The 22,652-nt window shown below is 36.2% G+C and overlaps 4 protein-coding genes across 9 annotated transcripts in view; all 4 read right to left on the bottom strand.

Moving 5' to 3' along the window:
• HOXA3 (homeobox A3) overlaps positions 1 to 22,652 on the bottom strand; it is a 54,969-nt gene that overhangs the window by 20,104 nt on the left and 12,213 nt on the right. For 2 of the 6 annotated variants that reach the window (XM_077491332.1, XM_077491329.1), the window contains exon 2: positions 5,086 to 5,255. The exons of 1 other annotated variant lie outside the window; for it this stretch is intronic. The gene's annotated coding sequence lies outside the window, so the exon portion shown is untranslated. Of the gene's footprint in view, positions 1 to 177; positions 314 to 5,085; positions 5,256 to 10,450; positions 10,574 to 17,362; positions 17,661 to 22,652 lie in introns of those variants that run through there. 3 more of the 6 variants (XM_077491331.1, XM_077491330.1, XM_077491336.1) reach the window with 3 other exon arrangements.
• On the bottom strand, positions 5,868 to 8,084 carry HOXA4 (homeobox A4). Its single transcript, XM_077491339.1, has 2 exons — positions 7,285 to 8,084; positions 5,868 to 6,900 (listed from the first exon to the last, which is right to left on the bottom strand). The coding sequence occupies exons 1-2, from the start codon at positions 7,715 to 7,717 to the stop codon at positions 6,584 to 6,586; spliced, it is 750 nt and encodes a 249-aa protein (XP_077347465.1). The 5' UTR covers positions 7,718 to 8,084; the 3' UTR covers positions 5,868 to 6,583.
• HOXA5 (homeobox A5) overlaps positions 17,960 to 22,652 on the bottom strand; it is a 4,810-nt gene continuing 117 nt past the window's right edge. The window contains 3 exon segments of the mRNA XM_077491338.1: positions 17,960 to 19,228; positions 20,675 to 21,279; positions 21,281 to 22,652. The exon segment at positions 21,281 to 22,652 is cut by the window's right edge and continues 117 nt beyond it. Coding sequence (XP_077347464.1) covers positions 18,978 to 19,228; positions 20,675 to 21,279; positions 21,281 to 21,519 — 1,095 coding nt within the window. The 5' untranslated portion in view covers positions 21,520 to 22,652 and the 3' untranslated portion in view covers positions 17,960 to 18,977.
• The window catches only part of HOXA6 (homeobox A6), a 5,340-nt gene continuing 4,646 nt past the window's right edge, over positions 21,959 to 22,652 (bottom strand). Inside the window, exon 2 of the mRNA XM_077491340.1 lies at positions 21,959 to 22,652. This exon is cut by the window's right edge and continues 408 nt beyond it. The gene's annotated coding sequence lies outside the window, so the exon portion shown is untranslated.

Raw genomic sequence — 22,652 nt, forward strand, 5'->3', positions numbered from 1 at the left:
ACAATAACACCCCCACCATCCAGGCATGTGGCAATGTCCACACAGAAAATAGACACTAAAGGTCTCTATTTCTATCAAGACCCACAGATGCCCCTTCCAATCATATAGCTTCCATAGACCCTAGAAAGAACCTTCTGTAAACTATCTTATTTAATTCTAATTATTTATGGTACTTACTGAAATTGTCTCTTTCTTCCTGGTAATACTTCTGTGAAAGTGCTTCTTAAAAAAAGTCTGCCTTCGTAAAACTACTGAGCTGAGACAGATTCCAGACAAGATCTGAACTAATCACCATACAAGATCTCCTACTATATGAATATTTAGGTAACCACGTGAACAGAGAGCAATACATGCAGAGTGACAACTACAAGCCTGGTTCCGTCTAGCATGCACTATGCCATACCACACGTTTATGTTGACTCATGCTCTTCCAAGGAGGGAATTGTACACCAGTGGCTCTCCCATGAAACTACATGTTTCAGCATGCCTTACCAGCCAATACTGACAATTTAAACTGCCTCCTGAAAACAATTAGGCAACCAATTACTTTTCAGAGTCTTGGTGAAAACATCTATACAGTTCATTTCTGAGGCCTTATAATGGTAACGCAACAACACATCATGAGAGGGGGGAAATGTTGGGTCTGGCACCACAATACAAAAAAAAATGTGTTGATTAAATACCAATGCTGCACCTAAAATTAGTGGAAAACTAATAGCAATGCAAGAATACATATAAAGGGCGCAATGGAAACAATATAAAAAGCAATATTAAATATAAAATATGAAATAAATAATATACAATGTTTATCTGATTAATAAAGTGCACAAAAAAATAAAGCATCACAAATGTCTATAATAATCATATGTGAACATGCTCCAACACCATGAAAATAAAGCGCAAACATGCTTCAGTAAATTTGCTAAAAGTGCTTCCGCTGAAGTGATAACAAAATCCACTCACCAGATCGCCTCGGCCACAAAGCGACCTCAAAGCATGACTAATGAGAAGGACTCTTTAATTCTAAGCAGTGGCTCCTTTATGCATCCCATTCCAATCAAGCAATCATATATGGAGGAAGCTGGGTCCTAATCCACTTTGCATGTATACAAATGTAGGTGTCTTCACCTTATAACATCTCTCCACTGCATGACCAACATCATCATCAAGGGCCTGTGTTTCAGGCTTTACACCAGTACAGTTGACCTCTTTTCCCATAGAGACCAACAGTGGTGAAGCAGTACACATCAACTGGTTGCAGGCATAATAATCTGCAGTGTCCAGACACAGATCAGTGTTCTGGGCTCCAGACTAGGCCATAGGTTTCTGGTTAAAGCCTCATAGATTTCAAAATGGAAATTAAAGCTGGCCATACATTATACAATTGTCTTACTCAATTTCATTTAGATTTACATTCAACTATGTAGTGCAAGGGCTTGTCAGTTTGCATACAAATTTAAAGTGTTTAGGTTTGATCTCATATTATATGGTTTTGGTAAATTGTACAGGAACATTGTATAATCTATGGCCAGCCTTAAGCTGGATACACACTATACAATGTTCTTTAGATTGTTTTCCTTTGGACTTACCAAAACCATATAATATGAAGTCAAACCTAAACACTTTCAATTTGTATGCAATCAGGCAGGCCCTTGCACTACATAGTTTAAATTGTATAGTGCGTATCCAACTGTAGGGTCTATGCGCACTGGCTTACAAATTGCTGTTTCTACAGGAGTTTTGCATTTTGCCTGTAGAAGCAGCTCAGCGTTATTCTATGTGTCCATGCACATTAGGATGATTAGAGGCATATTTTCAGCTCATTTAGATGTAGGAAAAAACCCTTCTGGTTTGCATTTCTGATTGGAGCTTTCTGGCAGGAAAAATGCAAAACTCTCCTAAACGCATCTAAACTATGTACAAAAAATGTTTAATGATAGTGATGGCAAACCTTGGCACCCCAGATGTTTTGAAACTACATTTCCCATGATGCTCTGACACTCTACAGTGTAGTTGAGCATCATGGAAAATGAAGTTCCAAAACATCCAGGGTGCCAAGGTTTGCCATCTCTGCTCTATGAGCATTTTGTTCTGCCAAGGCAACTGGTGTTTTTTTATGCCCAGTGTGCATGGAGCTTTACTCTACACCAGGCATCTTGCTTTTTAAATTAAATGTAAATGGGCAAATAAAACTGATCTGAGTGTCTGCAGAATCAAATTTTCCCAACTGGCATAAAATTGTTTGCCTTTAATAACTCACCTCAATGGAATCTCTTCACTTTGGATATTGTCCCCTTGGACACACAGACAAGAAGCAAAAAAAAAACATAAAATTCACCAATGAGGCCTGCAAGCCTCCATACCAGTGTTATTAAGCAAAACATTAGATTTAAATTCTTTATGAGATTTTTCAACCATTTTCAAATTTCAACTCATCTGGATATGTATAATAACATACTCCCTCATGAAGTTGACTGATTATCTGGGTACTGTATGTGAATCAGAGCTGTTGATTGCTGGTGATATAGATCACATATCCTCAGCACAGTCTTCTATGCAGAAAAAAAAGCTACATGTGATAGTGTACTGTGGGAGGAAGAATGGTTTTGTGTGCTATAAACTGTGTGGGGCGCGTTTCTGGCAATATTTACATACTTGTTTTCAAGTGATCTAGTTATGAAAGGATCTATGTGGAGTGACAGGGGCGGGAACAATTTAAAAGTTGATGTTTTACCTTCAGAGCTTAAAACTCTGCCCCACTGTTTTCTTCAATACTCTCAGGGAACCAGGGAGGTTATAAGTAGAGTGGTGGTGGTGGGGGCTGAGGTGGACTAAACAGAGAGAAACAGATGGGATGAGAGGGAAAGAAGAGAGAAAGGCAAAAGAGAAGGAGGTTGAAAGAATAGACAGATTAAAAAAAAGATTTTTGAAGGGGAGAGAGAGAGAGAAAGATAGAGATTGAGGTAAAACAGAAGAATGAAAAAAGGAAAGATAATATAAAAGATAAAGAGATAGGAAAGAGAGAATAATAATAATAAAGTAGTTGATTTATTTAAATTAGAGAGTGCAAAATCTGGTGCTACTGTGTATGGTAGCCAATCAGCTTCTAACTTCAGCTTGTTCAATTACAACCTGGAAGCTGATTGGTTTCTATGCACAGCTGCACCAGATTTTAGTAAATCAGGCCCATAATGGTTTGAAAATATGGATAAGATACACTCTGTATGTAGAGTGAACATTATAAAGAGACAAGGGTCTAAGAAGGCATAACTGAAGACCATAAGAGAAGAAATTCTACAAAAGTAATAGAGAATGATAAAGAGAAACAGGGAAGCAAGGAGGGGAAAGAGAGAGAGAAAGAGAGGGAGAGATCAGAGAGAGCCTAATATAAAAAAAGAGGAGGAGAGATGGAGAATTGAGAGCTAGCACCTAAAGAATAACAGATGAGGCAAAAGAATACTGGAAGGATATTAGTAGAAAAGAGAAATATAAAACAATACTAAGAGGATGCATGAGAGAAAGATAAAATGGGTTCTTTACAAAATAATTATTTTTTTAATAGTTTGTCTTTGACTCAGATACCAAATTCAGTTCAAGGGAATAAAAAAAAACAGAACTCTGGTAATTAGAGAAAACAGTATCCAGTTTATGTATACTTGGAAAACTCATATTTAGCAAGGTACATGCTCTATTATCTTGTAAGCATGATAAAAGTGTCTAAACATATACAATGTAATATTTAGACTGTAGGCTCTAACAAGCAGGGCCCTCTGATTCCTTTTGTACCAAATTGTAATGTAACTGTAATGTCTGCCCTCTGAGCAAACTGTTGGTGCTATATAAAACCTGAATAATAATAATAATAATAATAATAATAATAATTACTCCTTTAGCAATCCAATACCTAAAAGAAAGGGAGAAAGGAAAAAGAGCTAAGATGGGGAAGAGGGAGAGGTCTGTATATAAACCAAGATATTAAAAAGGAGGAGGGAGACATATTTAACATCTAACCAAATTTCTGTATATTGTGTTGCCAATAACATGTGCAAACCATGGCCCCACCATAGAATATAATGAAATCTACTTGAACATCTGGGGTAAAATATTCCTTGTTATAAATGGTGATTCTGCATACATTAGAAAAGAGCTCCTGGCTGCAAAGCTCCATTGTATGAAGAGAATTCTCCACCTTTCATCCTGCCACATTAATAATACCCAGTGAACCCGTGTCCCATTTTGTGCCATTCAGCTAAAAGAAAACCAATCACACAGCCAGAGCAATAAAACTCTCCCCTAGAGCTATCTGCTATCTCTGTCCTTTCTGGTGTATCCAATTTCTAAGCACAAAACAAATAAAACATCTTTAATTTCATCTCAACAAACAATTTTAACAGTTCTATGAGGATATTCTAAGAATTCATTTCTGCTAAAATTTCAGATGCAGCACAAGGCTACCAATGATCAGAGAGCATTGCTTCAAGGATGGCTCATTGCATTTGTGAAAAGCACTGATCAAACAAAGTGCATGCAATTTCTCTTGAAATCTATAATGACACACATACACACACACACATATATATATATATATATATATATATATATATATATATATATATTCAAAAAATAATTATAACAGCAGCATCCAGATTTACAGAATCAGGGGTGGCTCATTTTACAGGGAATTCAGTACTAAAGGTCAAGGGTTTGAGGTCAGCTTGCATCTCTGCCTCTCTCACAAAAAAAAAAGACAGAATTCGTGTCCTCTACATGAACTCTGGTTGCCTTAGCAAATGGCAGACAATGTGACAGGGCAAATAACAAACGACAAAAAATGCCTGAGAATATATATATATATATATATATATATATATATATATATATATATATATATATATATATATATAATATTATATATATATATATATATATATATATATAATATATATATATATATATATATATATATATATATATATATATATATATGTATATTGCATACTTTTTTTAATCCTTAGGTGGTTAATAATCAGAATGCAAAGTGAGATTGCACATGAACAAAGTATACATAAGTAAATACATACATACCTTATGCAAAAAGACACAGTGGATGGCCCAGTTCTTTTTTCACCCAGCCTCAGTGTTGTGAAGAAATACGATTAAATGTCTGACAGGGGGACCCTGCAGAAATACTTCCATTTTCCGAATGACTATCATATCCTGGGTTTTACTTTCCCACATCAAATCCTTCAGCATGTCTGGCAAGATATAAAGGCGTCATTATCAGTTTCTGGTTGTCGATATGGCACAGCAATACTGTATTTTAATGTCTGAAATTAAACGTACTCTATGATTAAACTATGCAATAAATGTGTATGATAGTAAGTAGGGCAACAGTAATGTAGATCTTACCATAAAAGTGAAAGGAGTTGGAGAAAAATAAAGCACATAGGACATGGAAGGGTATTGCGGGGCTTTCCAAATCATTATTACGTTATTATAATTCAGGCCCTGGTAACCACTCATTGGTAAGAGTATATATATATATATATATATATATATATATGTAGCACACACATACGAACACAGGCATTCACACACAAACATGGCTGCATATAAATACAGAAATTAAAGAAATTCTTAATTTTTATGGCAGCCTGTATGGCTATAGTCCGTCCTTAACCAAAACCCTGGAAGAATCATAGTTTGGTGGCAATAAATCTTACTGTGTGGTCTCTTTGGCACTATTACACACCTAGAATGCCATTCAACTTGTATTTATGTTCATATAAACCATTGCATGTACTGTGAGAACATATGTGCAGTTGCACATAGCTATATCGCAGCAAGTACGTTTAGGAAACGGTTGATGTTTTTGAAAACTTTAATTTTCACAGAAGAATCTTCGAGGTTAGCACCACAACAATACAGGACAAAAATCCACAATATATATAGTACGTATACTGTATCTACACCCTCTCCTCTCCTTCAAGGCGATCAAAGGCCTTCTAGAGTAATGCTAACAAACAACGAAAGTGTCAAACACACACTGGTCACAAGCAACGATCTAAGCAGGAAAACAGTCATTTTTTGTGCCTACAGAAATGTTATTTGTCTGCAAGTATTTACAAATCCTGCTAGTTTTATTTCCTCAATCTTTGGAGGCCATTAAATAAAATATTTAAAAACGTTTGGCTTTCTTAAATACCCACAAGCTATATGTATATGTGTAATAATACAATGGATGGTCCATACCTTTATACCACATACTATCCCATAAATGTATCTGTGGCATTTGTATTTTGTATATAAAATAGTTTGCTACATATGTAGACACTGAACTATGCAAATATACACATATACCCCATAGCTATTTTATAAGTATACAGTCAAATACTTAAATAGAACAACAACAAAAAAAAAGTCTCCATAGGAATCCTTGGTAATGTGTATACACTGTTCTGGCTTGGTCAAGGACTTTTGTATCCAGCAAGAATAAGTAAGGTTTGTTTATATTTATTTTTTCCCCATAGTCATTTGGTCCAAAATGATTACCACCAGCCACTGGAGCAGCACAAGTAAAGACTTATAGTAATGGGGTTGTTGACCCATCTGTGTGCTGATGATGACCCTGTACTTTTGACTGCTGGCTGGGGGCTGATGAGTTTGCTGAGCGCATCTTAGTGTTGGGCAGTTTGTGGTCTTTCTTCCACTTCATTCTCCTGTTCTGGAACCAGATCTTGACCTGACGTTCGGATAGGCATAATGTGTGTGCTATCTCTATTCTCCGGCGTCTGGTCAGGTAACGGTTAAAGTGGAACTCTTTTTCCAGCTCTAATACTTGTTGTCTGGTGTAGGCAGTTCGAGACCTTTTGGGTTCCCCTCCAGTGTAATTTGGATTAACTGAGCACACAAGAGAGAGAGAGAAAAAAAAAAAGAAGCAATGGGAATATAATCATTAGATATTGACTTGGCACCATTGATAGAAAATGAAAAAAAAAAAAAAATTAAAAAGTTTCTCAGGCCACTGACAATGCACCAAACAACGGAATGCCATAAAACATGGTGATGGGGAACTGGAGGGGGGAGAGGGAAGCATCAATGGCGTATGGCCCAGAGTCAATAGCAGGACAATTACATTTATGGGATCTGTAATTACTTTCTAAACAGACTGACTCCAATAAATCCTCCAGTGAGGAGCCACAACTACTGAAAGAATAGCCTTTCCTTTTTCCTTGGCCAGCAGGCAACCCAAGTGACCTCATGCAGCAAAGCTACTGATCTTACCTATGTTGCAATGGATTTTCTTCATCCAAGGATAGACCACGGGCTCTTTGCATTTGAGGCCAGCAGAAGCAGCAGTATTTTTCTCAGTATGGATGCTGTCATTGGACACTCCTATAGGCTCACAGTGCTGGGGTGGCTGTCTGAGGACGTGGCTTTGGAGAAGTTGCTGAGACTGTCCTTTCCCAGGGAGCCCATCCTGGGTGACCCCAGCCTCATGGTTTGGGGTGAGGTGGCTGTATCCATAGGTGGCTTCTTGATAGGAGCCTGGACCTTGGTAAAGAGCCTCTGGAGGAGCCTCGAAGCCCGGTTCCCTCGGCCGCTCGTAGTATTCAGGAGACTGGTTGTGCAAGTAGTTATTTTGGCCATACTCCTCGCAGGGTGGGAATTTGGGCTCGATGTAGTTGGAGTTTATCAAAAACGAACTCATGGCCATTAATTTGTGGAAGTGCAACAAAAAAATACTAATTTTTCTCGCGTTGTCGTTTTTCTCTTCTCCTCTAAACCCTCCTACTGCCTGTCAAGTGTGCAAAGTTAGCAGGCCACGTGACCGACCGGGCCAATCCCAGCCCTCTCCTGGACCCCGGATAAGGAAACACAAGGATGATAAATGCTTTGCTAGTCAAGCCTTATATACTTAACTGGAGCTGCTGTAAGATCATCAGACTTATAATCGCTGCCAGATATACAGAGGACAGCAAAAAAGGATCAATACTATACATAGTGCTCTGTACTAGATCCTATAGTAATAAGCAGGACAGACTGAGATCAGTAAAGCTCGTCTCTGACTCATCAGCTGTGCCCCTCACACGTAGGACTATTCCACTCAACTGGAGGAAGCCTATCTACAATGTAATACTGTATGTAATCTTATATGTAGTATGTACTTCAATCATCTGTAATCCTGCTACATAACTGAAAGGCTGCTGTCTAGACTGCTAATATGTGCTCTGCTTATCACACCACAGTGCCTGCTAGTCTAATATTACAGTTAATGTATAGGTCTTACCTATAGGAGGATACCCTGTGATCTGCAAAATGGAAAATGGCCAGGTAGGAAAATTGTAGAGCAGTTTATTGTAAATTAGTACTAGGACTATCACACTGCAAACATGACACCTTGAACCCTATAGGATTCACAACAGGTTAACATGAGAGCTGCACCTTATAGGATTCACCATATGCAAACATGAGAGCTGCACCTTATAGGATTCACTACATGCAAACATGAGAGCTGCACCTTATAGGATTCACTACATGCAAACATGAGAGCTGCACCTTATAGGATTAACCACATGCAAACATGAGAGCTGCACCTTATAGGATTCACTACATGCAAACATGAGAGCTCAACCTTACAGGAGTCACTACATGCAAACATGAGAGCTGCACCTTATAGGATTCACTACATGCAAACATGAGAGCAGCACCTTATAGGATTCACTACATGCAAACATGAGAGCAGCACCTTATAGGATTCACTACATGCAAACATGAGAGCTGCACCTTATATGATCCCTTGCATACAAACATGAAAGCTGCACCTTATAGGATTAACCACATGCAAACATGAGAGCTGCACCTTAAAGTATTCACCACATGCAAAAATGAGAGCTGCACCCTATAGAAGGATTCACCACACTGCAAACATGGGTGCTGCATCCTATAGGAGTCACAACACTGCAAACTTGAGAGCCGCACCCTATATAATGATTCTCCATCGACCCACAGGCAATCACAGCACTTCATACTAACCTATATAAATCATCAGAAATAGGAAAGGCAATCCCCTTGTGGTATAATGCAGTTTTAGCTAGAGCAGCTGTGTTTCCTTCATAAAGGGGTGTAGGTAGGATTTGGTGTGTGAAGACAGATCAAGCTTGCATACACACCTCTAGCAGCTTGCACTCTATTGAGAAAGCACCAGCTGACTTAAGAGAATCATTGACTATATCGCTTATGTAAATATTAATATTGGCATCACCTAAGTCCAGTAAACAGCCACTCAAAGAATTATATATGCTGTGCATGTATGATTGTAACTGAGCGTCTAATCACAAAGAAAGAGCCCCTGAGCATCCAGACTGTAAGATAACAATACAGCCTGGCCTGACCCTGTAATAAAGTACAGAATAAGTTATCTGATTCTTTTAGGGCTGGAGGGAAGGGGGGGGGGGGGTTACTGGTCAAGAGAAGCAAAATCTGGCAGATAAATTCCACATGTTACTAAAAGACAAAGGCAGGCCTACTATGAGGCTGTATATTCTGTGTATATGGAGACCCCACATATTCTAGTGGTTTAAACATCTGTAGAACAATCTGTAGTTATCCCTAAATGCACTCGGTTGATGCAGGGATTCTAATTGCAATATTGTCTAGTTGCATGGTTGATATATATATATATATAGATAGATAGATAGATAGATAGATAGATAGATAGATAGATAGATAGATAGATAGATAGATTATATATAGAGAGGGAGTGAGTGAGAAAAAAAGAAAAAGAGAGATAGAGAGAGAGATCTTTACATATATATATATATATATATATATATATATATATATATATATATATATATATATATATAGATAGATATAGATATATATATAGATATATATATAGATATATATATAGATATATATATGTATATGACAATATTGCAGTTAAGATTCTGGCATATATATATATATATGTAAAGATCTCTCTCTCTATCTCTCTTTTTCTTTTTTTCTCACTCACTCCCTCTCTATATATAATCTATCTATCTATATCTATCTATCTATCTATCTATCTATCTATCTATCTATCTATCTATCTATATATATATATATATATATATATCAACCATGCAACTAGACAATATTGCAATTAGAATCCCTGCATCAACCGAGTGCATTTAGGGATAACTACAGATAACTCAGACTTGCAAACCAGTTTACTATATTGCTGTCTTTCAAACCAGTTAACTAGAGTGATGTCATATGCACAGGCTGTATTTGGTAAGAAATGCAGAGCGGACGATGACCCATTGAAATCTACCACAAATACCCATTTTGCAACTTTTACTACCTAGGTGTATAAATAGACACACTGGCAAAATATACACATAATGCCACAGCTATATTTAGCGAATTTGGGCATCCAGAGAGCACAAAAGGAGGCATTTACCTTGTTATATGAAGCATAAACAGAGCAGATGGCGAATTTTCATTCATTTGCACGCTGTACTAGATGGATGGTAAGCGCCAAGAAGATTCCTAAAAATCGCAGTTTTTATGGTGTACACCGTTTCTACACATAAATAGAGGAACGTAGAAATAAATGATGTTTGCAATGAATTGCTTTAAAAATCACAGGCAATATTTCTGCAAGGACACGAGTTAAAAAAATTACTTTTTATTCCCCTAAAATATTTTTTCTAATAAATTAAGTTTCGTCTGCTACAACTGAGACATATCAGTGACTAATTTTGAAATCACATCTACCAAATACGTATTAGGGAATAATAACTGGCTAATGTCTATTGACATGAAGAAAAAAAAAAAGAATATGTTATATAATTGAATATAGTGCAACTTAGTAACACCCTAGTGATTTAGATGCTGGCTTCAAGTTTAACATACTGTGACCAATCATCTATATGTGCCTCTATAAATCCATGAGCAAAGGGACAGAACATATTAAAATATAATACATGTTTTATTATGGGCTTGTACAGAAAACTTTTTTTTAGTAAACTAGTTCTTAATATGTGTATAAATACAGCAAAGTCATTTAGCTCAAAAGTTGCAGCATAGTTCCATATTTGTAAATGAAAACACTGCTTACTACTACTACTTAAATCAGCGGAGCAATACAGCGAATCCAGCTATCTCATGTCTTGTGGCTATTCTCTGAAATCCTTTGTGGTTGGTCTTTTCCAGTACATACAGAAAACACCTCAAAGATAAGTTTTTCTTTTATGTAGGTGCAATGCCCGCCAGTGACTGTTCGTTTCCAAAAGCCTGTTCGTCTTTGAGGTTTTGTTATCATGAAGAACTGAGCCAAGACCACCACGCGTTATCTCAGGACCGACGTTTTAAACATTTTGCTGCAAGATTTATGGTTATCTCACTTTGCCATAAACAACCAAATCAACTGTGTGGAAACCATTTGTGTTTTCTTCTAGAAAAAAAACAAAAAAAAAAAAACTTTTAGGTATGTGTCCATATAAACGACTTTTTCTTTGCTGAACAATAATTTTAAAAAAAATCTACTTTAACTATGAATAGTAATGTGAGTAGTTAGTTTTTAGTACATTTGTAGTATTAAAAAAAATGCTAGTGTAACATTAAAAAAATTCTTTGCATTTTTTTTCTAATAAATTCTAACAAATAATTAAAGACCCACCACTTGCTCTCAATTTTAATATAACAAATAATTGTGAAGAAACAAAAACACGTGCAAAATGTTATTTTTAAAGTTCTTAAATCTTTCCTGTCTTAAATATTTTTTATTTTTTTTTCTAACAGCAACCCAGTGTTTGGTTCGAAGTGACCGTAGTGTGACACTGTGCGCATTTCGTTTCGTATTAATCTTCCTCATTGACAGTCTTTGTTAAATAAGGAGGCTTGCAGTTCACCAGGCGACATTTTCATATTTGTTAGACTTGGTGACCTGAGGTTCACCTCGGCCTTGGACTTAGCTTTTCTAAAAGGTCCAGCAAGTGTCTTTAAGGCAGCAGGGAGTTTCTGCCAGGTCACTTCTTCTGACAGAAAATGAAGAATAAATAACGGAAAAGTACACATTACAGAGGTTATGAAATGCATCACTCTTGTTGATTGTGAATCTGAGGAAGCCCAGTGACCTCAGCCCAATGAAAGGCTGATGGTAGGGGGGCTCTAGAAAATATCACCAATCTTATGTTGTTTGCTGCATAATTGTAGTATACCTCCTAAAAAAAAAAGTTGCATCTAGGTTTTCTAAAGTCAAAAAAAATCAACGAAAAATACAAAATTCACAATGAAAGAGTTGAAAAAAAAAGAGTCAGTTGTAGGGATCTGGAAGCATTTAATTTGTGATTAATGAATGTACAGGAAGTTGATAGGGGACTGAGGTTAGGTATATAAGAGGGGGAAAAAAATAACAAGGCTAAACTAAACACTATCATCATATGCCACAAACAAATACACATGCACACAGCAGATACGAATATATATATATATATATATATATATATATATATATATATATATATATATATATATATATATATATATATATTTGTGTGTGTGTGTTTGTGTGTGTGTGTGTGTGTGTGTTTTATCAGCTAACTGTGGTTGTGGTTTCCTAGGTTACAAGCCATGTCTAATCTTTACATACTTTACCACAAAGTTTGTGTTCTGTGGCTATCTTATCTCACACAAGTAAAAAAAATATATTACATGTAATTTACTCAAAGTGGTCAATTTTTATTCAAAATCAGTGAAGCCGTGCTTGCTCTAAGCTACAAATATCCAGCCAGATTGGTGGGGGACACCATTGACTTAATTTAATGGGTCACATAGATTATGCCAACTTTCGTTCTAAAAAATTCGAACTCAGCAGACTTTGTTTATTTTGTATTGTAATATCTATTTATAAAGCAAATAAAATGGATTTTGTTACCTCAAAACAAATCAAAATATTTTCTATCTTTCCAGACGATATTTCTATATTTGTATGGGAAACATCATTTATAATTAAAAAATAATAATAATAAGGTATGATTTGCTTATTGTGGTTCTAGTCTCTATCTGCGATTTTTACATAAATATTATATAACTTAAAAATGAATATATAATAAAAAAAGGTTCCTTTGTCTCTCATTTACTATTGTGTATATATAGATATAGTTATCTATCTATCTATCTATCTATCTATCTATCTATCTATCTATCTATCTATCTATCTATCTATATATATATATCTGTATAGTTATCTATATAGTTATCTATCTATATATATAGATAGATAGCTAGATAGATAGCTAGATAGATAGATAGATAGATAGATAGATAGATAGATAGATAGATAGATAGATAGATAGATAGATAGATAGAGATATACCTATCTATATATATGCCCTGACATCCTTTCTATGGGATTTTTTTGTGCTAGAAAATTAGTGCTGATAATATATGGAATGGAAATCGAAAATATCACACTACACTTTAATAAAATGTTATTCTGGTTTGTTTTATTTTGTGTTTTTTTTGTTTGTGTGTTTGTTTGTTTTTTTTGTTTGTTTTTTTTGTTTTGTTTTTTTATATTTTTTTTATACAACTTTAGAGTGTTGACTTCCATTCTACCTGCTCCATATAGAACACATTTCTTTCAGGCTATCGAGTGCATAGACTTCAAATGAAATGCATCTCATACTGTTGTTGAAGGGAATCATTTTTCTACCCTTGCATGTGTAATTAAGGTCATTTAACCGCTAGAGTTCAACAGGAGTCCAGTCTATGATGGTCCTCTAAACTCAAAACACTTTTTTATCTTTTGTGCGTATGAGCGAAATGTCCACTATATAACATTGACATCCAACTTTGTCTGGATAGATGGCTTGTAGGAGCGCAAAGCTTAAACTTTTGACCTCCAGCTTTTTGACCTGTGGTTGTACCACCCAGCAAAGCACACACGTATACACACACATACACACACATCTTTATGTTAATATTTGCCTCCCTTATAGCCTACTATCGTTACAGCCAGCTGCCCTTAAAAGAAAGAATGTACAAAAAAAAAATGTCTGATTAAAAAAAATATATTCATGGTCATGCAAATTTTTGACCACTGCTACTCTACAGTAGACTAACACTTGAAGGCAGATCTAAACTGGCAGCAACGTTAACTGCTGAATGCCTTCTCTTATGTGTTTTTTGCTACTTGCATTGAAAAAGTACATTTATTGGAAGAAAGAGGGGGAAAAAGCTTGCATAGGCAACTGTTGTCAGTGAACTTGGTCTAAAGCGAGCTCTGGTGGTGATACTAAGGTTTGCAGATTTATCTTCTCTGCATTTACTTAACCTGGCAGTGAACTGAGGGAGCTGTGATTTGTTAAGCACTGACAGTCTTCACCTTAAGCGAGGGCTGCTTCACAGAATTGCAATTGTTTGAACAGCAACGCTGAGTAAATATTATTTTCAAAGGGAAAAATAGCTTAAAACTTATATCTCTACAGCTTAAAACATTAAAACTTGGGTAGGCTTTATTTTACTGAAACCACTCAGTCATATGCATTGCTGTAGGTAGTGGGTATGTAGAGAACCACACATGGAATTTAAATTGAAACTTTGTGAGTTCGTGTGTGAGTTTCAAGTCTCTCTCTCTCATACTTTCTTTCTCTCTCTTCTCTCTGATCTCTCACACTTTCTTTCTCTCTGTGTATCTCTCCCCTTTCTCTTCCCACTCACAGAAACACACACATTCACCAAAGTATCTTTAAAGAGATTATTTAAACACTGTAGCTAAGCAACATACATTGTAACTATTATCCTACTGAAAAAAAGTTAAATTGAGCAAACTAGATGCCACCTTGTTGAGCTAAGGTGGCATGATGATGCTTACAAGTAGCTACACAGTATTTTTTACTTCATGTAAATCACTATTTATTGCATCCATCTGTTTGGATGATAATACTGTACACAGTTTTGAAAGTGAATAGTCAAATCTGTGCAAATACAACTTCACAATGAGTGCAAACTTAACAGAACAGCTTCATAAGAGAAATCGGAACTTACAGCAAAGATATTGCAGGACATTCACAGTGAATACTGTATTTACAAACATACAATAGCGAGTTCATACTTCAATTTTTCTTCCACTTCTGCTTAAGACTATTGAAAAATATACAATAGGACCAAACCATTTAAAATGTGTCATCACATAAAAATCTCAGGTAGGAACTTGATGCATAATGTGTCTAAAAATGAACTCCTATATACTTATTTGTTTGCAAAATACATTGCTGGTGGGCATGTAGTCACACATACACACTGTACAGTTTGCTATAAAAGAAAATGAAACTATGTCACAAAATATCTCACATAATATAGTTTAACACTTACAAAGTCAATATTTTAGGAACAAAATTTGATTTATAACAATAATTTGCTTGTGCCAAAATGCCCAAGGATCTGTAATTATGGAAGTGTATTTCCTATGCAAATGCAAGGTTGATAAGACCGATAGAAAATGATAGACAAATAGATAGACAGACAGATACATAAATAAATAAATAAATACATACACCAATGTGTACTTAAAAGTGGGGCATGCCTGTACATACCTTTATAAATAAATACATACATACATACTTACATACACACACACATACGATGATAGATAGATAGATAGATAGATAGATAGATAGATAGATAGATAGATAGACAGACATATACATACATCATAGATAGACAGACAGAAAGATAGATTCATACATAAATATATACATACATACAAACAAACATACGATGATAGATAGATATATAGATAGACACATACATCATAAATAGATAGATTGATAGATAGATAGATAGATAGATAGATAGATAGATAGATAGATAGATAGATACATACATACATACATACATACATACATCATAGATAGATAGATAGATAGATAGATAGATAGATAGATAGATAGGTAGATAGATAGACACATACATATATACATCATAGATAGATAGACAAACAGACAGAAAGATACCTACATACATACATATATACATACATAAATACACAGACACATACGATGATAGATAGATAAATATATAGATAGATACATACATACACACATACATGATGATAAATAGATAAATACATACATAATAGATAGATAGATAGATAGATAGATAGATAGATAGATAGATAGATAGATAGTAAAATGTCACCATCTTTGCTAACAATACCAAGCAGATCTTTTAAATTCGCAGCAATAATCTCATTGAGCCATTTGGAACAATTTTGCCTTAAAAATAAAAATAAAGAAAACAATGGTTCAATGACATTTATATGGGAGGTCATATTTTATGTTAATTTGGTGGTAGAAAAGAAAAGAACAGGCAGCCGGAAACCAGGCAGGGACCAAATGTTCCATGGTGACAACCATAAATGTTTATGACTTGTTTGAATTCTCGCCTACTTGATAGAACACTATCCACTACAAAACCCAGATTTTCCAAAATAGATAAATAAGATCTGAAAACGTTTCATTTACCTGTTATTAAGTTCAAGAAGAATTATAAGAAAGCTTGAAGGACCCCATAGTAGTTTCAGTAAACTGGCTGAGTGTATCTTAAACACTTCCCTGGTTGATGTGCTCAATAAAGGCAAACTTTTCATCAGCCCTGTTTTAACATTGGATCTTGAAGTCTAATGTTAAATCCGGTCATAAAGTCCATTGCTGACTAATCACAGGGCAGTGTGAACTCACTATTGACAGAAAGAAAAGTAAGTGAAGTAAACACACAGCTGGGGCCTATCCAAACTCCTCTGTCCTAGTCCAGAAATGTAGAAACATAACATACATCTTCAGGAGGATTTCACTTTGTATCTGAGCAATCTCTGTTGCTGACTGAAAAAAAAGCTCCCTTTGAAATGAGCCACTTTCGTTTTTGGACAGATAAGGACCTTGGGTGAACTAAATGTGTATATATTATAAGGTAAGTACCACCAGAACTGTGTGACAGTGCTTCAGAAGATAATTCATGAGTGTAAACTACTTAGTTATTGAATCCCTACTCTACTTCTGAGACCCTCGTACTTGTTGACTTTATAGGCAAACTCAGGCACCTACTGGGCTATACAAGGGCCAGATATAAAGAACTAGGGGCTAGGCTAATTATTTCAGACTGTAGTAGTAATTGAGAATCAAAGCTAATTACATGCTGGCCCCTTACTAATCAGAGCTTAGTATAAGTGGTGCACTATAGACCTTAGTTTAAGGTGGTGAAGTGTTTTAACAGATTTTAAAACACCCACTTTGTGTCCATATAACAGATCTAAAAGAAACAACACCCATGTCCAATTCATAAACCTAATATGTATTCTAAAACTTACCTTTAAGTTGTAAGCTATCACATACCATGGTGGGGTGCTTTGATCTGAAGAGCTGGCCTCCTATGTGTAGTAGGTGATGGTCTGCAGCCCCTATGTGTCCTCCTAGGAGCCAAATGATGTCCAGCACTAGTGAGATTATATGATATGTAGTATATAATGTTGGACGTCTACTCCCCAAAACCATAAAACTTACTTTAATAGCACCACGTGACATTTTATAGCCAGTGAGCCTATCTGTCTGCGCTATGGAGGATTTTACGATCTAATTCATAGACAAAACCCTATTCATTTGGCAACCAAATGTCACATAGCCGGAACTAGGGCTTATAAAGTTTACTGTTATATAACTTAGGGAAGACAAGAATGTAAGCAGTTAGCGGGGATTCTCTTTTCATTTCCCTTGCAGGCTCAGTGGAGTTAGACATCCCTGCACAGGTAAGGTAAGTAACTCTTGGAAGTTTTTTTGGGGAACTCCTATCATCTTCTCTACTCTATAATAACCTATAGCATTAAAAAAAACTACTAAAGTTACCTTTAAAAAAAAACTAATATTATACACTCAAACATTGTTTAGGTAAAAAAAAAAAGTATGTTGGCACCCTAAAACTGGGATCTGTCAATAAAATAGTGTGACTTTCCTACATCGTCTAAAATAAGTTACATTTATACACCCCTTACCATGACAATTTTCTTATTTCAAGAAGATCATTTTAGGGCTACTTTTAAGTTGACCTCTCATCACCTGGCTTTCATAGACACCTCAGTGCTCATCAATCAGGTATACAACCTTCCTCCACCAAAGTTCCCTCTATTACTTTAAGAGAAACAGTCAATTTTTTTTTCAGTAGAAAGTTTATTTTTTTTCCAGTCATATTTTTTTTCATGAAAAAAAAAAATTACAAAAAAATAGCAATTGTTTAAACAGCCAAGCTTAACTATATAACTTTGTGACCAAAAAACACATAGTACATACACTTAGCTGCGAGTGCAGCAACTTTACAAGAGGTCGTGCAGAGTTATGAAATATACAAAGGCACAGCTAGGACAGACAGACTGCTTGGGATCACAGCTTGTGTCACCGCTTCACTACTCACCACTACTAACACAAGATAAATTGGCTAGCACAAGTCAACTCTACAACATAGTTATTCACAGGTATGATAGGTAGTTTCTTGAAATTTAGGTAGACGGTTTGTAGGCATTCAGACAGTTACACTACACAAACACATAGAGCGGTTTTTTTTTTTGTTTGTTTGTTTTTTTGTTTTTTGTTTTTGCTTTTGTTTTCTGCAAATTGAATGCAACATAAAACAGAACATTTTAACAAACATTTTTTTTTTGTGTGTTCTGTTACTTCAAGTAACACATAGCGCTTTACATACTCAAATAAGTTAAAACATTTAAAATTGTCAAGACATATAGCCATTCAAAATAAAACATATACATATAGCATCTGTAGCTACAACCACCCAGCATAGGGGGTCATGGCTAAGATAGGAAGGGAGGGGGGACATGGATGGGGATATTTCTTCACAGAAGTCACACACAAGAGTTCTAGAAAGTCTATGGTGACAATTCTAATACTGGACCAGTACTTTCATAGAACAGACATATACTAAGGACGAAAAGCTCCTCCTGCTGCGGCCATGCTCATACTTTTCAGCTTGTTATCCTTTTTCCATTTCATTCTTCTGTTTTGAAACCAGATTTTAATTTGTCTCTCGGATAGGCAAAGGGCATGGGCTATTTCAATCCTCCTTCTGCGTGTCAGGTATCTATTAAAATGAAATTCCTTTTCCAGCTCCAGTGTCTGGTAGCGTGTGTAAGCTGTTCTAGCCCTTTTTCCCTCAGGTCCCCCTATGTTATCTGCAATTTTTTTTTAAAAAGAGAGAGAATTAGCTGAATCAGAGCAGTCATCACATAGGTTCCTGTTGTTTTTTTTTTTTTTTTTTACTAGAACTGTAGAACAAGCAGAGAGAGGTATACAAATAGAGTTATACTTATATAGGTTCAGATTAGAGCAGTATGCAATAATGTATTTTAAATGCAAACATGCAAATTAAAATAAGGAAGGGTTGGCTTAACCAAGAGGCAGTCATCACACAGGTTTCTGATTTTTATTAAAACTAAATAACAACTAGACAGAAGTATAAAAATGGCTTAACCAGAGGCAGTCATCACATAGCTTTCTGATTTTTATTAAAACTAAATTACAAGTAAACAGAAGTATAAAAATGGCTAAACCAGAGGCAATCATCACATAGGTTTCTGATTGTTACTTAAACTGAATAACAAGTAGACAGAAGTATAAAAATAAAGTTATATTGGTGCAAGTTAAAACAGCTTGCAAGAATGTATTTTAAATGCAAGCATGAACATTGAAAAGGGGTATTAGCTGGACCAGAAAAAGCCATCACAGGTTTCAGATTTTTTTTTACTAATACCAAATAACAAGTAGACAGAAGTATACAAAACAGAGTTACATTGGTGCAAGTTGAAGCAGCATGCAAGAATGTATTTTAAAGTAGTCATGCAAATTAAAAAAGGAGAATTAGGTGGACCAGAAGCAGCCATCACAGTTTTCTGATTTTCACTAAAACTGAATAACAAGTAGACAGAAGTATACAAGTTATAGTGGTGCAAGTTGAAGCAGCATGGAAGAATGTATTTTAAATGCAGGCATGCAAATTAAAAAGGAGAATTAGCTGGACCAGGAGCAGCCATCACAGTTTTCTGATTTTCACTAAAACTGAATAACAAGTAGACAGAAGTATACAACATGGAGTTATACTGGTGCAAGTTGAAGCAGCATGGAAGAATGTATTTTAAATGCAGGCATGCAAATTAAAAAAGAGAATTAACTCGAACAGGAGCAGTCATTACAGGTTTCTAATATTTACTATTACAAGTAGACACAAGTATAAAAACATACAAGTATATTTATTTTGGCTGAAGTTGAAGCAGCATGCTAAAACGTATTTTAAATACAAACATGCATTATTTAAAATCTTCCACTTCTGTATCAACTTTCCACCAGCCTAGCACCTAAGGAGCCTATAGAAGATCATAGACAGATATGTGCAAATGACTTTAGAGACTCCCTGGACATTGAATTGTGTGGCAATAAAAATTAGATCCTCATACTTTTCTAGACATACTCAAAAGGTTAAGCTGTGGTCATAAAACTGTCTCTAGCCATTATAGCGCTTGGAAGTTGGATTTTCCCACCCTCCCCCCCTTTTTTTTTTTTTTTAGGTCCCTACATGTATTCCCTTTTTATTGCAGGGAATAAAAGGTGGAGATTTTATTTACCATGACTTATGTGCAGTTTTCTCATCCAGGGGTAGATCTGGGGCTGGACCGATGGAGCTGGGCTCTGTCCGTTCTGGGAAGTTGTCTGGTCGCTGCTGGCTGGGGTGTCATCTTCAGCACCAGAAGAAGAAGCCCCAAGCCCTTCTCTGTTGTTAATGTGGCTGCTGTTACTATTGCTGGTGGTGCTGGAATTGGACGTGGTGCTGTTTGAGTTAGTTATTAGAGAGTTTTTGACTCCTTGGTGAGTGTCGCTGACAGCAGCAGGCGGGGTGGAGACGGCAGAGCAGGGGAGAGGGTCAGGTGGAGGAGAGTGTGAAGAGGTTGCAGGTTGGTTATACCTTGGCTCTGTAGAAGAAGTTGGGTTGGACGGATAATTTCGTGCTCTGTCATTGGCATTAAAGTGGTTGGAAGCTGATCGCCCAACGGTGAGATCCATGCCATTGTAGCCGTAGCCGTACCTGCTGGAATGCATGCTTGCTGAATCCCTGTATTGCTCGTTCACCGAGCTGTGATCTCCATAATTATGTAACTGGTAGTCCGGGCCATTTGGATAGCGACCGCAAAATGAGTTTACAAAATAAGAGCTCATTTGTTTTTTGATATGTGTGCTTGATTTGTGGCTCTTGGTCGTTTTGTGCGTCTATAGCACCCTTGCACAATTTATGATGAATTATGGAAATGACTGGGACATGTACTTGGTTCCCTCCTACGTAGGCACCCAAATATGGGGTACGACTTGCAATCACGTGCTTTTGTTGTCCAGTCGTAAATCCTGCCTGATGACCTCTAGAGGTAAACTGGTGTATTAGTGGGGGAGCTGGGAGGATGCTGACAGGAGCGAGCATTGCAAGCGCGCTCCCGCGGCGAGCTGGATACTTTTGCTCAGACTCTAACGCCACCGTCTGGACGTTTAGCCGTCACTGCAGGCTCTTCAGCAGAGCTAAGGACTGCAGGGCCGGGGTCGAATTGAGGTTACATCCCATTACAGAAAAATTATTGCATTCCCCCTCGCAGTTCCATTAGTGAATACCAAATGTACCGGCTCACAGCCACAGTTCACAAACCAGCATATTAATACCGAAATATTACACAAATGGTACTGTTTTTTTGCTATTCACTCCAAAATATATTTCACATTTCATCATCTAGATTGCCAGCTCATGTGTTCCTTTTTATTTTATTGATAATTATACAGAAATAGGCATATTGATTCAGTGAGGCAACATAACAGCCACTCTTAATACATCTATTGCCCTTTTTTTTTCCCAATTGATGTGAACCAGATAGACTGCATAGGTTTTATTTTAGACTTGCATTGCCACTTAAACGTCATTTTCCAGTCGATGCAATAGAGTAAAAGTCCAGTGTATACATAGAAATGAAATCATGCTTTATTTTACACTCATAAAACGCCTGCAGCTTGTCGCAAGGCTTTAAGGAACATTCCACTGTCCCAATGCAAGGTGTAAGCATTTTATAATCAATAAATAGATCGCCTATAGACTTTGTCCACGTTTATTTAGGAAATACTTGACAAAGCAGGCTCTCTGCTGTGCCTTTTCTGCTTTTTTTTCCTTTCAAAGAATAAAATAGGGTCTTTGCCTTGCAGTCCCAGCAAACAATGAGTGGCTGTAAATATTATTGTGACTTTTACGATACAGCTGACAGTTACATTCTGTTCAGAGACCCCAGAAAACAGGATGACCCCGCTATTCCGGATCTTTCTTTTTCCTTCTTTTTTTTTTTTTTCCAAGATCCCATTCGTCTGGACATCTGTTTACATGGCAGATATTACACCACAATCTATAATCTGACTTTAATCCGTTATCAGAATACAGTTTACATTGGCTTTGTAGGGTGGAGTAAGATTTAGGACCTGATATCCGACATCCATGGCTCAAGTACATACACAAATTAATTCGATGTTTACAGGTATTTTTTTTTTTATATAATAACATGAAAATGGTGTGCATGCATT

This window comes from Lithobates pipiens, unplaced genomic scaffold (genome assembly GCF_037356315.1).
Source record: "Lithobates pipiens isolate NorthernLeopardFrog02 unplaced genomic scaffold, aLitPip1_a1.2 Scaffold_19, whole genome shotgun sequence".
Classification (NCBI taxonomy): Eukaryota; Metazoa; Chordata; class Amphibia; order Anura; family Ranidae; genus Lithobates; species Lithobates pipiens.

What these genes read in the sequence shown, in the direction of transcription:
- HOXA4 (XM_077491339.1), bottom strand. Translation starts at nt 7,717, where the DNA reads ATGGCCATGAGTTCGTTTTTGATAAACTCCAACTACATCGAGCCCAAA. An exon ending in GAAAATCCATTGCAACATAG is followed by an intron (nt 6,901 to 7,284) that starts GTAAGATCAGTA and finishes TTGTGTGCTCAG; the next exon opens with TTAATCCAAATTACACTGGA.